This window comes from Zeus faber, assembly GCF_960531495.2.
Source record: "Zeus faber genome assembly, chromosome: 14".
Lineage (NCBI taxonomy): Eukaryota > Metazoa > Chordata > Actinopteri > Zeiformes > Zeidae > Zeus > Zeus faber.
In genome coordinates this window covers 10,693,032-10,708,707 of record NC_137200.1, presented here as the reverse complement: position 1 = coordinate 10,708,707, position 15,676 = coordinate 10,693,032, and the positions used below count along the sequence as shown (strand labels likewise).

Here is a 15,676-nt window from a genome sequence, read left to right as displayed (position 1 = left end):
ACAACGGCCCATGTTTGCCTGTAAACCCCAACTTCTCAATGTTAGAACTCACTCTGTTGTCTGTGGAAAGAGAGCTGCACTCTCAGTGGCGGGTGGCCGTTTGGTACCGTGTCAGGCATTGGCTCGTCTCTGCAATATCGATCTAAATTTGGTTGGTTTCTCGCTAATATCTGCTGTATAGGTACGTTTGGACTGATTTAGATGAAACTTCAACCACGGGATGTTTGTGACAGCGCGGTTCAAACAAGACTGTGTTCCTGTGTTATGCCGAAGTTTGTGTTCCACATAGTTTTAGGCTTCAAAATTCAGAGAATTTTCGCCCGAACAATAACAACGGGTACGACCCCTAATAGTAATACATTTTATTTGTATACGGCTTTTCTCGGTGAAAATAAAGAAATGACATAGTAAAATACCGGTTAAGACCATTAAAAAATTTCAAATTCTTAAAAGTGTATTTGGCTGGCACACTCACACACTGTGAAGTAAAACCATTTCTTCACTTGTTCCACCTTTTTGCGACTGACTGACTACAAGCCTTTTGATGCCTTTTGATATCTAAATGAAAATCATCTGCCTGATGGTTGCTAAGTTGGCGTTTTCTCTCCATTATTGATGCTATCTAGTAGCCTAGTGTTGATAAGTATGTGCTTCATTTATAATTGGTTTCCATGGTGCTTCTATTACGTAATATTACGATCCATTTTTGGCTTTCAGAAAAATAGAGGGGTGAACGCAGGAAGTGCAATGGCCAAAGGTGGTGTTTACTGGACTTCTGTTATTGGATGTGGATTATGTTTTGTTGTGCCTTACTTTCATATGTGGCACAGTGCATTGCGCTGCTCCCTCACAGTAAGAAAGTTGTGGGTTCAATTCCCGCCTGGGGCGGTGTTATCTCCCAATTAGGAGCCTTTCTGTGTGGAGTTTGCATGTTCTCCCACATTGCTGAATGCGGCCCACTGCTCCTGGCTGACCCCCAGAGGCAGGACAAACCAGGCTTAAAAAGCTGAGAATAAGTTTCACCAGCCACCACTTGAAGTGTGTGTTAGTCGCCATTACATTGAATAAAGAATCTTCTTCTAATTTTTATTTTTTTTATCTTTAGGACTTTTAGCCAAAAGAAGGCAGCTGTGGAGAGGGACTACGCACAGGTGAGTACAATTTCATCTCTGCCTTACTTGCAAAGCTCCTGGCTGCTTTGTTTTCTTTAAGCGGCTTCCCCCAGAGGGACAGTCAGTTAGCTGAGGTGGGGGTTGGAAACATCCCTTCCCTTCTCCATGGCTGTGTTCTGGCTTTGCAGACCTGTGTGGAATGTTCACCTCCGCTGTGAGCAGGGTGGGGTTGGGGGGGTGTGGGGTACTCCTAGCTAGGGATACCACAATACCATCCACGTGCATCTGACCGTGATCTGGGACAGGTCCAGAAATCATCTTCTGGAGCTGGCACCAGATATGGAGGCAATGGTGTACCTTGGTCTTCTGAATGGTGTGTGATCATGGTGTTTTGTGTGTTTGAGAGGCAGATAAAATAGTTGCTGTGTTTGTGGTTATGGAGTTTCCAAGTTAGCAATCTTACGGCCTGGTCCATCAGCTCTCCTTGAGACATTTGTTCCAGGGTTGGACGCTTGGTAGCAGAGCAGTGTCAGGCACCGATGCGGCTGCTCAGTTCGCTGTCACCTGACCACTGGTCCACCTGAGGAAGGTGTTGAGTTTGGGGTCTGGGGTCAGATCTTTTGACTGATGCTGGGGTCAATGCTCAACCTCTTTGGAATGGCAGGAAGCTGCAGCAGGGCGGTGTGTGTGTTCTGTTTACCACCACATGCTGGATTTTTTTTTTGTTTGAGAGGAAGATTAAAGGATATTACGATAATTAATTTTTCCTGTGTATACAGATTATTTAGCTTCATTGTATGTTTTGAAGCACAGGTTTGCATGTACCGAGCTATTGAGGCGTCACTGATCGACAAAGTGAGAATGCAAACTGTTCTATTGGTATTTGAATTTGCTCTCCTCTTATTACTTATTGATGGTATCGCACTAATGCAAAATGCAAAATAACACTTGTCACATGACTGCTGAATATAACAACCCTCTGAATGAAATTTGAATATGGGAAGTTTATGATTGTGTTATTTAATTCAAACCATGCCATCCATCGTAAAATATAGAATTTTGAGAAACCATTAAAGGAGTAAAACTATAGGTGTTTTTCAGATCTTTGCAACTCTGTGAAATGTAATGTCTTCTTTACAAATATACTGCTGTTCTCTGACTCTATACGTCATCACTTTTAAAATAAATTATGTTGAAATTCAGACTTTGTAAAGTTGTTATCTTTAGATCTGTTTTAGGTGGTATCACTCTTATTCAGTATCCAGTATCCGAGTATTTTTTACACAACACCATCTGATCTTATATTGGGATGTTAATTTAGTGTGTAACGATTCACTGATATGAATCAGACGACTACATCGATACGCGGACCCCTGGATTGATCTAAAAGTACCATGAACCGAACGATAGCCTGATTCTGAAGTTATGAATCGTTGACTGAAGCTTTGGTACTAATTCTACTTGAGTCTAAACTCACTCATCTAACGACTGCTTACTCTCTCAGACTCTGAGATGTCTGCCCTCTGACGTCTCGCCGCACGCACCCACACACCAGATCGCACGTGCACATTCCCTCTCGCGAGACTTGTGAACCGCCCGCAGTAAAACACAATTTAACAGACAATTAACAATACTCCAACGCCTCCAGGGTCATTACAAAATTATATTATATATTACTATATCAAACAATCACAATATATTAGATATTATTTTATCTTAATACCATAAAGTAACAGAAATACTTGGGAATCCATGGTCCTATATGAAATATATATATTTGAATGTAAGCAATGCCACTTTTATGGAATTATAATTTAATATTCATTATTAAATATTGTTTTAATTATTATATTATTATTTATTCATTAACTTATTTCAATTCATAATGGAAAATGAATGTCTACATTAAACAAATGTTAAGAATTGTATACGATTGTATCGTATCTGTATCGAATCGCACCAAATCATTCCGTATTAAAATGTATCGACCCTGAATCGTATCCTAGCCCTTGTATCTAGATATGTATCAGATCGTCTTTTAAGGAAAAGATGCAGACCCCTATAAAGCTTATTTCAAAGGCATGACATACATATTATTACCCAGTTACGAAATTTAAGAGAACATCGCTGCATCTTGCCCAGGAAATCAAAAGTTTCTGTGGCCATTGTTGGAGCCACATATACTATCGCAATGCCGCACATTTGCCATAAATCACCTGCGTGCTTGCCATTTTTGCCTGTTAACCTTCCTTCCTAGTGACCTCTGAAGAATTGGATCTGGGCTAAAGCCAGGGGATGAAAAGTGCCGAAACAGCACTTTGCTTCACAGGATGTTGTTCTAGGCTGCGCAGCACAACACAGCTCTATCCTGCCTGGTGCTCTCAGACTACAGAACAACCGATGGGCATGCTGTCGCGTAAATCCTCCCTGGTTTTTGCGCCAACCCGCATAAAGTTCAGAACCTTTTTGCTTTTTTTCAAAAATCTATCTCTGTAGATATTTTGACTGAATCTCCTTCATTTGCAGATTACGACTGTGCATGCGGTTTAGTACTCTAAGCAGACCCAACTGGAGTATGGGAGCTATTGAATTCTTAAATATATCACAGGATGCACAAAATAGGAAACAGGTGAAGCGACTGTATAAATATAGCGAGGTTGCAATGGTTTTTAATGTAAACTCTCCCCTAATTGAATCGATATAAGGCTGGCTAGGGTAGCTACTGGAATAAGATTTTAGAACAATTGAGAAATTATTATTTTACTCAATTCAACATTTTCTTGCTTGATGATTAAAAGCTATGCTTTGCTGACTTTTGCGATGTGCGATGTGCGATGTGAGACTATTTCTTGGCACCGCAAAAGAAGCAGATGTCTTCACTGCAGGGCCCCCAGTTTGAATGGCGTTCTGTGTCTGTGTCCGGCCCTAGTGGCCTGCCAGTTATCTGATCAATTAGACACCCGCCACCCAATGGCTAAATAAAAGTGGGTCAGAGACAGTCCTTCCCCTTTGGTGAACCCCCCCCCCCATCTCCTCTTCTTTGCCAGTGCCTTTTCCAAGGTCCGCCACAGCTGCGGGCCGGCGCGGCCATTTTACATTTGATATTCGAATCACAGAGAGTGATATAATACGCCTCTCTGTTTGTATCTCTTCCTCTGCCTCTATCCGTCCATCCCTCCTTCAGTTCTATTGCAGACACTCGACAATGACCGGGTTTGTGGCGGGTTCGGAGCCCTTGGCACAGAGCTCAGCGGAGCTGGACGCTCTCGGCCCAGTGCTGCTCCCAGGAGGTGGAGAGCCAGGCTTAATTTGAGCCTAACCTTTCTGGCCTACAAGGGGCCAAAATAATGGAGGCAATTTATTAAGCAAGCCAAATAAGTCCATAACCAAATAATATTAGAATATATAAGAAAATAATTTGTCCTTTTTAATATTGTTTTGCATTTTGTCGGAATTCAGCAAAACATTAAGCAGGGGTGACAGAGTTATTGCAGAATCAGAATATTAGCATTTTCTGTTTTGGGTGGCTAACATGATTTTCATGACTCTAAAGTAGCGTTCTTAGAAATTATATTAATAATAATAATTGAACATTCATTTGAATGTAAATGAAACATTTTAAAGGCAGCCTTAGGACTGAAAGCGCCTGGTGTAATTCTCATAGAGGATGGAAAAAATAATCGGTTGGTCAAGGAACTGACGACCTAGTGTCCTTTTAGCAAGGCATCCAGAATTCTCTTAGAAGAGCTGTACTGTGCCCAGGGCTGGCTGTCAATCATTTGATGGTTTTGACTGAATTGCATTCATAGTACCAAAACTTCTTGTGGTACCAAAGTTTGATACCTAAGCACTTCTTCTCAAAAATCTCACCTGAAAAATAAAAATATAGGCTTGTTCAGTAAGAGTAAGTGTCATATAAAAAGAGGTTGTGTCCTCGCGAGCGAGGGCAATATGTTTTTATTTAAAAGCGTTACACAGTATATCCTTTAACTCAGTAGTTTTAATATAATAAAACTTGATTGACATTGAGAAAGTATAATTTAGAAGTTGGTATGAAAATCATGGTATTGGTATGGGTAGTATTAGTATGGAACACCCTGCCCTAACTTGTGTGATCGTAACGTGGAAAACTTTGATCACACCGGAACATTCTTCCCTAACTATCCTTTATCCTTGGACAAACCCTTTGCAGTAATTCCGCTCAGGGACTTCCTTCCTTCTCATGACATGGTGTGGCAGATTTGCCTTTTACAATGTGAAATCTGCCTGCACATTGGTCACTTTGCTCCATAAGAAATTAGCCTCTCCCCCTTATACAGATGTGTGTACCAGTTTAATCGCATTACCAATTAAAAACCTAAGCATTGTGTTGAAGAAACAAATCCCCTATATTGTATGGATTTCAAAAAAGATTTGCGACTCCAAAGCACAAAAGATAATTCTTAACTTAAACCATGTAGTTGTGTGTCTACTATCTAAGAGCTTAAAGGCTTTATCATTTCAGTGCCACACAAATGGCCTCGAAATAAATGACATCAATCACAGCACAAAGTAAAAAAAAAAATAAAAATCCTAAATTCTCGTCTGACAAACAGGTGAATGGAGAACCACAGTGTTGAATCAGTTATTGATCATTCCTAAATATTGGCCTTCGGGCTGGGAGAGCTGGTCCACCTGTGAAATCAGAAACAGAAGGTGTCGGCAAGTCCACCTGCAGAGGCTGGAAATTTGTCTTTTAGTTCTGTGAGTTGAACATGAGTAGCCAGAAACATCATTTATAAATAAACATGACCCATGCAAAGATGGTGATCCCCTTGTCAACATATAATATTGATATTAGGATATTTGACAATTAGGCAAAACACGTTTCATGTATATTTGGCGTCGGCCACAGTCTCCATATGACTTTGAGCCTCTCCTCGTGGGTTTTCGGGTGCAGTTATGCAGTTTGCAGGCCAAGGTCACAGGGTCACTTTCTTCTGAGCCACCTTGTCTGAAGATGAGATACTGAACAACCATTCACCGTGTATGCCCCCCTGTTCTCTTCCTCCCCAGGCCCTCCAAAAATTGGCAAATCAATACCTTAAGAAGGAATGGCCAGACACCCTTTCAGAAGATCAAGCGGACCACAGGTAATTTGGCTTTATTTTGATTTTTTCATTTTTAGACAAAATACATGATTAATACTGATTTCAATGAGGATACAGGGTCACATGGGTTCAATCTTGTACGCTTTACAATTCAGGATTTGGAAGGTTTCCCTGGACGGGTGTCCTTTTACTCAAAGTATAGTGGGTATAATTAAAAAATTGTCCTTGGAAATACTGAGTTAATGGTCATATACGGCATTAAATTTAAGAACCATCTCCATACTTCAGTTTTATTTTTAGCTCACTGGCACTGAATAAGATAAACTTCTAAGGTATAAAACTTAATACAACAGAATCTTTTTATGCTCAATCATATTGATGCAATTGCAAAACCATAAAAGTAATGAGAAAAATGTAGTTTTATGTAACTTTTACTATTATGGAACATCTACTTTTATGATGAAAGAAGTGCAGATCAATAAATAAAGTTAACCTTTGTGTGTGTGTCATTGGGTGGCGGAACAGAAACATGTACTGTGTGTGGAGGGCCTACTTGGAGGGGACGGTCCAGTTGACCCAGTCCAGGATCAGCGCCTGCGAAAACTACAAAGTCCAGGTGGCCGAGCCAGCCAAGATGGCCCGGCTCCAGAAAGAGCAGCAGCTGAGGAAGGTATTCCCTATTTATTTAACCAAATGGTATAACTGGGCAGTATTTTGTAAATCAGAAACCAAGGATAAGGGCTGTCCAGTTTAGCTCTTCCTTGATCCCGATGGATCAAGGAGGGCATGAACCGTCTCAGTGAAACGTAAACCAGTGGCCACTCTCCTGTTACCCCTCACTGTACGCGTTCCACCGCCTCCAGACAACAGTGCTGCAGTTGTTCCACATCATGTTTTGGGAGATGCTTCTTGTTCCTCCTGTGCATCTAATTTATGGGAATACTTAACTCTCGCCCTGTACAGTAGTCACTGTATTATTTCTTACAGTGAAAAGTTACCTTTTTCCCTTGAAATGTTAAAGTTTGTCAACTTTGTATATCCCATTTTGAAAACTTCATTAACTATGTCACTTAAAATTTGAAGTAGAGTCAATTAAGTTGTCTCACGGCACCTCTGCAAAATGTATTCTTTAATATTTCCCCTAAGCAGTAAACAAGACTGCTAAATTACTAAGTCTAAGTCTGCTACTAACCCATTTTAGCTTTTTAAATTGTATTATTTTTTTTTCTGTCCGAGAGAACTACAGCATCTGCGATCGATTAACTTGTGGACTGAGTCGGGTACAGCCCTAGTTACTACTACGATTTCGGAAGTACTTTTAAAAGTCCAGTGGTAAAAATACAATAAGGTTTCAATAATACTATAAGATACATTTCAAATAACGAATGCTGTATAAAGTCTTACTTTTACTGCAGCTTTGAGAGTTAAACCCTTAGAAATGCAGAGGTCTTTTTTCTTCTGCCGTAGTGTGTTGATCAGCTGACGGCGGTCCAGGCTGAGCTACAGGATTCCGTCAAAGACTTGACCAAGAGCAGGAAGAAGTACCAGGAGTGTGAGGTCTTGGCGCAGGCAGTGCGCGACAAGGCCGAATTGGATGCCAAGTACGTTTTAGCATATATTTATAATATTAGGTTTAGTTTTTCACGTGGCTTTGGAGGCTTGGATTTGAATATGTATTATTATGTATGTATGTATGTATGTATGTATGTATGTATGTATGTATGTATGTATGTATTATTATTATTATTATTATTATTATTATTGTTATTATTATTGTTATTATTATTATTATTATCTACTATTATCTATTACAATCATATCTTTATGTATATTTCCATTTGGTTAAAACAATGTTATATGTGACACATTTGTACTATAAGTAGAATTTGACTAAATCAAAAGTACAGGCAATCCTTAATACAGCAATAGCTACCAATTTTTATTATCAATTAAGCCTAGGTATTTGGCACTTACATTGTCAACTCTAAACATCTAGAAGGACGTATCATGACATTTGCAGCTGAACCGACTCAAACGTTCCTCCATCCATCTATCTATCGATCGATTGCATTCAGTCCAATCCAATATGAACGCATTAAAAATATGTGCGTCCTTTTCCACTATTCAGGTCCAAACTAAGTCTCTTCCAGTCTAGATCCAGTCTTCAAAGGGCCAGTGTAAAGGTAAGATTTAATAAAACCTGATGATGCAGACACGTCACATGGGCGCTCCAGCCGGCGTGGTAAACATTGACCCACTGAACGCTTTGTGTGTTAGCTGAAAGCCAAGCGCAGTGAGACCAGCTCCAGGGCCATGCAGGCCAGGAATGAATACCTACTGACACTGGCGGCTGCGAGCGCTCACCAGCAGCGCTACTACGACACCGACCTCATGGACTGCATCAAGGTGAAGGACACTGGGTGATTGGGTGGATGGATGGATGGATGGATGGATGGATGGATGGATTGATGAATCGATGGATGAAAAAGAATGTGTCGCGGTTAGCTTTCTTTTCTTTTGACACGTACGCCGTCAGAAACGGGCAAACAATGTTGCGTCCACGACATAAAATGCACTGTGTTGTCGGCAATCTTCTTCAAATCAAATTTAGTCAATTTAGGCAAAGAGAGGGGAAATGTTGTTCCTTTCATAGGAATGTCTGTGATTTTCCTTTCTGTCCAAATAATTTCACACTCTGACACACTCTGTGATTCCTTTTCAGGTTGCTCCTTATGTGAGTCTGAAACGTTGTTTTTTGCTCTTTTCTCCACTGAAACAACCAGCATTGACCATGTTAACTTTTTTTACATCAAATATTTAGTTTGACCTCATTCTTTTATACAGCTGAAATAAGCAAGCCTCTAACTATTATTATTATTACTATTGAAAGTATAACTATTAGACTGTTCCTTATGATGAAGCGGCCGGAGGTAAGGCTTGGATGGATAAATGCCAGATGGATGTAAGATGTCTGTTGGTAGGTGGATGATGGATCTGAGACTGTTCTGCCTGTCTGGTGTCTGCAGGTCCTGGACGGCAGGGTCCATGAGCAGGTGAAGGACTACCTGGGGTCTCTGTGCCGGAATGAGCTGGACGCCTACCAGGCGCTACACAACACTTTCAACCAGCTCCTCAGCAGCTCCGATGGGGTAAGTCTTACCCGCCCTCCACCCCGCAGGTGTACGAGCCTATCACGGTTCCGGCCTCTAATTAGCTTTCCACGGTTTGAGTTACCTTGCAGCTCAGATAATCGACTCGCGACTCTGTCACCCGAGCTGTCAAGCTCCTTCGTACAGGGTCATCTCCCCATCTCGTCACTCAAGCGGCAACAACTGATTCGTCACCGGATCGTGCGTTTGCACTTGCCCGTGTAGACGGACCTCCAGCACCAGCGGGCACACTTTTTTCTCCTTCTCAAATTTCAGCACTACTGACCCACGTGGTTCCCGCTTCATGTAACTCCTCATGAAATTGACTTCTGTTAGTGTTTTTTGAGCATTTGCGAAATGTGTATGTCATTCGACACCCTGTTGCATCTTTCGGTGACCTTTTGCGGCGGACCATGACCATTAATCACTGTCGGCGCCCACCCTTGTGCCTGTTATCCTAATGGGAACAGTGTGATAGTTCCTATTATGTTTTTCAGTGCACCCAATGAGGACTGTTTGATGCTGACGGTCCACACTTTTGACTGGAGTGCAATTGCTGTGTCGCTCATCTCACATTCTTGTCTCACTGAGAACTCACTGAGCCGAGGAATTCAGTTGTCTTTTGTGGTTTGCTTGTCTGCTTTTGTCTTTCGTGAACTCCATTTCGATTGGACATAATCAGAAAAAAAACAACAATGTGTCGTGAAATTATTATTTATATTCTATTTTTAACCTGTAAACCTTAAAACTGGGGCTCTCGAAGTTCATTTATTTTAAGCTTATTATTCACTAAGGTTTTGCAGTGGATTCTGAACGTACTTTATATAGTTTGGGCTGAAATACAATTTTTTGGGGGTGGTTACTTCACAATATTTGTTTCTTCTTGGAATTACTGCACACCAGATTAATAACAACAAAAAGTACCATAATGTTCAATCTACAAGCTGGTGAGTCTGTGCCAGAGTACAACCTATGAATGTACAAGGGATTGTTATTCTACTTGAAGTGTGTATTTCCCCTGAATCCAGGGAATGTAGGATTCCTTGTAGTTGTGAATAAATGCTGGACTTTTACTCAGTAACAATGTATGTTTTTCTTGGATTGTCAAAATGTCATGAGATGTGAAGTGAATCATGATATAAAAATAATAACCCTCTGACACCTTTACTAATTGCCCTTTTGGTAGGTGCTGCAGGATTTTCACCAGCAGCTCTTTGTGCAGAGGAACTCCATGTTCCAAAAGGCGGCCGACTTCCTCTTCCAGCCTAGTGATTCTGACACGGTGAGCCGCCGCCAAATCCCTCTGCCCTTTTTCCCTAGCTTCTGGTTTCTCCCTTGGGAAAGCATTTTTATCTCTCAGAAATGTTTTGGAGATCCAGATTAAAAGCCCCTTTTTGTGTAACGTCATGCTCTTGTTGCTCGTCCACGTTTTCTCCTGCATCGCCATGGAGGTCCGGTGGTCTCTCATAGATCTTAACACATCGAAAGCGATCACTCATTGCTGACTGCTCCTGGCGTGCAAAACCCCAAAATACTGTGCCATCAGCATTTAAGCATCGCTTCCATAGCTAAACTTCATTGACACTAAGTACAATACAAGCAAACGGAGCAACAGGAAAAAAAATAAATTGCTTTTTCTCAATCATAGAGAACATTATTAAATCAACCACTGTAATCAATGGAGCCTGCAAAATACGCACAAGCACATCGATCAGCCAGACATATTTTATCATGAATCTCCTTTGATTGTCAAATGAGTGGAATTCCTCATCATTATTTAATCTGGAGTCTGGGTAATTTGGATGTATCTCACGCGAGGTACAGCAGCACGTTTTCACTTTTTGCCATGATCATTGTGACATTAAAAACACTGTTAAACTCTCATGAATGCCAGAATATCACTTCAATCAATTCTGTATTATTGGTCTCCCAGGTTGCCTAGTCTAACAGCCTTGCCCACACCCTCATCTCCTCCCTTCCACATCCACCCACCGCTCCATCCCCCGCTCAGCTGGACACATTGGACAATTTGTTCTAAAACGGCAAGCGCTCATGTTGTTTTCGTTGGAAGTCAAAAACAAGCAGCGCCCTGTTCCTAAAGAAAACATTAGCTGGTGGAGAAGTGGCCTCCGTCCCCTCCTACCCCCACCACTTGACTCTGCACTCTCTCTCTCTCTCTCACTCTCTCTCTCTCTCTCTCTCTCTCTCTCTCTCTCTCCCCTCCCACCCGGTGCCACTTGCAACAGGCGAAGGCAAATGGTACAGAGTAGCGCAGGAATGAGAAGGCAGTGAGGGGGCAGAGCCTGTCCGGACAGCCCATCTGTGAAAAGGGAGCATTGTGCGAGAGAGCGTGCGATACCCCCCTTACCCCCCTCCTCCCGCTGCACAACACACACACACACACACACACACACACACACACACACACACACACACACACACACACACATAGATACAAACACACACTAACAGGCATATATGCATGCAGAAGCTTGATGTGGCTGTTGTCTCTTGGGTGATTTTGCAGCCTTACAGTGGTTCTCTGTGAAAAGCACCCTTCCTCCGACTTGAAATTTTTTACGTGGAAAAAAGGTGAATAAGGTGGGGGGGTTCCCAGGATTCACTGTCCTCTCATTATTTTAAAACACTTTGTCAAAACAAATCACTGTGAAAGTGAAGTCTGCAATTGTGTAATTATTACATTTGAACTCAATGGAATATGTGACGCTTCTGAACTTGTCAGACTCCTGTACCCATGGAAAAATAAAGCGAGCGGTCCGGCTAAAGTCTGAGTGCCTTTTTGAGCACATTGCACCAATGAGTTTCTCTTGCCTGAAAAGGGCCTTTGACTAAAGATGTAAACATTAAGATGCGCTGTAAAATCTCCTTCAGAAAGCTCTAAAACTTGGCAAAGATATACATTGCATTTAGATCTACTCTAAATGCTTAGATATACATAAGCATTTAGAGTAGATCTACTGAATCAAGTTTTAATCTAGATGAGTCTAGTTTAGGCCTTATACTGCTGTTGACAGTATACTTTGTACAGTATATATAATCTCCTTTGTCTCCTTTCCTGATAACGTCCTATCGCTAATCGCTAACTTTACTTAACTTCAGAGTTAATTAGTACCCTTTGTCTTCCCTGCTGTCTGTCTCTGAGTATAGGGTTGCCAGGTCATGCATTCATTTTCCAGCCCTAAGACTGCTCAGAATCTGCCCAGAGCCCCTTAAAGTAGCCAAACTTGACGAGCACAATCTGTAAACCTTCCCCAGAACTGAAATCGTGTTGAAGAAATCGTGAAGAATTGCATGACTCAATGGGGTATTTGTTTAGGGGCTGTGTGTAGTGTATATACATATGATATTTGTTTGTGAACCATGTGCTCATTAGCACGGGAATAAGGGTAGATGTCATAGGTTTCATTGTTTTGTCGTCTGTCTGTCTCTGTCTTTACCCCCCCCGTCTTCTTCTGAAGGTCGTGCAACTGCAAAGGGAGAGCGGCACAGCAGAGGAGCACAGCCTGGACAAAGAGGCTCGAAAGTGGGCTAGCCGGGTGGCGCGGGAATACAAGAGCATCATCCACACCCAGAGGGTGAGGGGCCCGAGGCTTTGACATCGTCCCGTAACCTTCTATTAGTCTTAAATTAGTCTTCAAAGTAGGTTTATTAATAGAAGGTCTTTAAGTGTTGATGAAATGGGCGTACAGAACATCAGTGTCGGCCTTTCCTTAACAAACTGGATGTGAATCAGTCAATGACACATTTCACACTGGCTTAATATTGCGGAGGAGTAAAATCATTTGAAAACTGAGAAGGACGAAGAAATAGATGCAAGAGGAGAAATCATTGATCTTTCAACACATCCCTGAAATCATCACTTGGAGACTGTGCCACCAGAAAAAGACATAATAGCTTTATCCTTTAAAAATGTGAGCTCCCTAAACAGCTTGTTAAACTGACTGACATGGATCGGTTCTACTCAATTGCAGTCTTTAGTTCACGTGAGTGCTGATTCAGACACTTTATAAACAAATAAGTTGAATAATGATGGTATAATAATGATGGTTGAATAATGATTAAAACATTTTAAATAAAAGACCTACGCTTGCAAAATATGATGGATATTCTAATAAGCTGTACTTTTACATCAAAGTTGTTTTTTTTATCATTTTCCACAACTATGAAGCATTTTGGAATTTTATTTGTAAAATTTGCAATGAATCCAAAGACTGGATTTAATTTTTCAAGGTAGTCACTTATTGTGCTGGATGCAAATCGTATTGCAAGGAACAAATACTATGTCAAGAGCCCTCCACCACAATCAAATAGCACTGTTTACATACGTACGAACATAAGACCAGAAAATGATTCAGATGAAACTGCCTACACCAGCCACGTGTGAGGAGGAAACGTTGATTTTTTTTTTTTCCAATAAAAGAGACTGTAAAGGCCCTTGCTTCACCTCTCCTGGTGCTTCATTGCTTGAAAGATAACCAAAGATAACAGCACTTCCCAAACTCATGCATCAGAGGTTTCCAGTAAACGTGGAGGGAAGCCATCTCTTTAACCTACCAGGAAGCGCTGGCACTGCTCTGGTGCAATAAAAAAAAAAAAAAAAAAAAAAAAAAATATATATATATATATATATATATATATTATTCATGGTGTTCATGATTTTCATGACTTTTTAGGTCATAGGTCAGGTCTTCAGTGGGGCGCTATTTAGCTTAACCTTTTTATTTTCTTTTAGGCTTTGGAGGAATATGGGGCTCAGGAGACGTCAGAACAGAACCACAGCGATTTGGAGATCAAGCTGGAGGCAGCCAGACAGAGCCTACGAAGGGCAGAGGTAATTTCCAATTTTATGCCTCTGTGAGCACAGTAGCCACAAAGAAAATTAGAGCTCCACCAATACACTTTTTTTCAGTTCCAATCCGATTCCAAATTCATATGTGCCGATACCAATACTGATTTCTATACCAATTTTTTTCAAATCTTTTCTACTTCACGTAGATCATAAACCCTTGAACATAAAAACGACTCGGTTGAGAAATGTTAACGTTGTACTGCTTTTTCTCCAGGAAAGCCGCAGCTTCCCCATTTACTTGTATTTGTTTACAGTCTTGCTCATTCCAATATGGCGGCGATGTTGAAGTATCACAGCAACGGGCTGAAGCAGTCAATGCGGCGTCTACGGCGTGTGGGGGGCAGGGCTGCTCAGGTGGAACAAGGATTTTCAGCGAATGCAATCATGGAAGAGCTCATTGCGAAAAAGAATACAAAATCCCCTAGATAGGATTATTTTGACTCTAAACTGGATGCAACCAGCAAACCAAAGCACGTATCTGTAGTTTTTAATCCTCGTCCGGTGATTAGTTTCAGTGCAGCTCTGCAGGAATAGAACTACAACTCCCAGTAGCTGTGGTGCATATTATATACGTCGGAATCATGACGTCTTATTTGGGGGACCAACATAGCTGAATGCCTGCTTTAATTGGTGACGGTTTACCTAACTACAACTGCCAGTTCCTATTCGCTTATGCTTTGAATTGCACTTTACAGGTTTATTATTTTCCGAGTTGAATTCTCGAGCAGGCAGATCATGGAATGGAATTTGGGTCGGCGACGTCCGTCCAATATCCAATTGGTGAATGACGTCAGTATCGGCACCCGGTACCGATATTGGAAAATTGGAAAATGGAAAATATATAGATACATATATATGGCTCAATGCTTTCGTTGTATTAAAGTATATCACTGTCAAACATCATGCTGCTTTGAAAAAAGCATGAATTTACCAGAAAATAGCACCAAAGTAAAAACTTGATGTTTTCACTCTTATTCAAGTTGGAATACTCGAGTACTACTTCCTTATATTTGAGTTGAGTTCATTTGAAGATACTTCTACTTTAGAATACATTTTGAGTACTCTACCCTCCTCTGATCTAAGAAGTGGAGGTCTCATGTTTCTCTGAGTGGTTTGACTGGCCTCAGTCGCCCCCTGCTGGTTGAAAAGCTGAATAATGCATTGCCACAAACAGTCAAGCCTCATTTAAGCCAAACCAAACTTAACCCGACCAGCCTTTTGTCTCGCATTTCCAGGTAACGGTAGCAGCAGATTGCAAAATATGTCTGTTGTCTATTGTCAAATGTGTGTTGAAAACTGTATAGGTATACAGGTATTATCTGATTTTAGATGTTTATGACAAAGCTGAATGTGTTAATTTTACCTTTATAAATCACACTGTGAGTAAAAAAAGGTTGGATTGGTTTGTTTCTGGCAGAGCCATTCAGATTGATTTGGGAACAGTTTTATGTACAT

General features: G+C 41.1%; 1 protein-coding gene across 1 annotated transcript in view; it reads left to right on the top strand.

Annotated features, from left to right (window-relative positions):
• Nucleotides 1-15,676, top strand: part of LOC307239614 (F-BAR and double SH3 domains protein 2-like) — a 28,988-nt gene that overhangs the window by 6,064 nt on the left and 7,248 nt on the right. The window contains exons 3-12 of the mRNA XM_080013096.1: nt 1,106-1,151; nt 6,168-6,244; nt 6,728-6,872; nt 7,670-7,803; nt 8,331-8,385; nt 8,480-8,608; nt 9,229-9,351; nt 10,538-10,633; nt 12,831-12,947; nt 14,105-14,203. Of these exons, the coding sequence (XP_079869222.1) occupies nt 1,106-1,151; nt 6,168-6,244; nt 6,728-6,872; nt 7,670-7,803; nt 8,331-8,385; nt 8,480-8,608; nt 9,229-9,351; nt 10,538-10,633; nt 12,831-12,947; nt 14,105-14,203 (1,021 nt within the window). The remainder of the gene's footprint in view (nt 1-1,105; nt 1,152-6,167; nt 6,245-6,727; nt 6,873-7,669; nt 7,804-8,330; nt 8,386-8,479; nt 8,609-9,228; nt 9,352-10,537; nt 10,634-12,830; nt 12,948-14,104; nt 14,204-15,676) is intronic.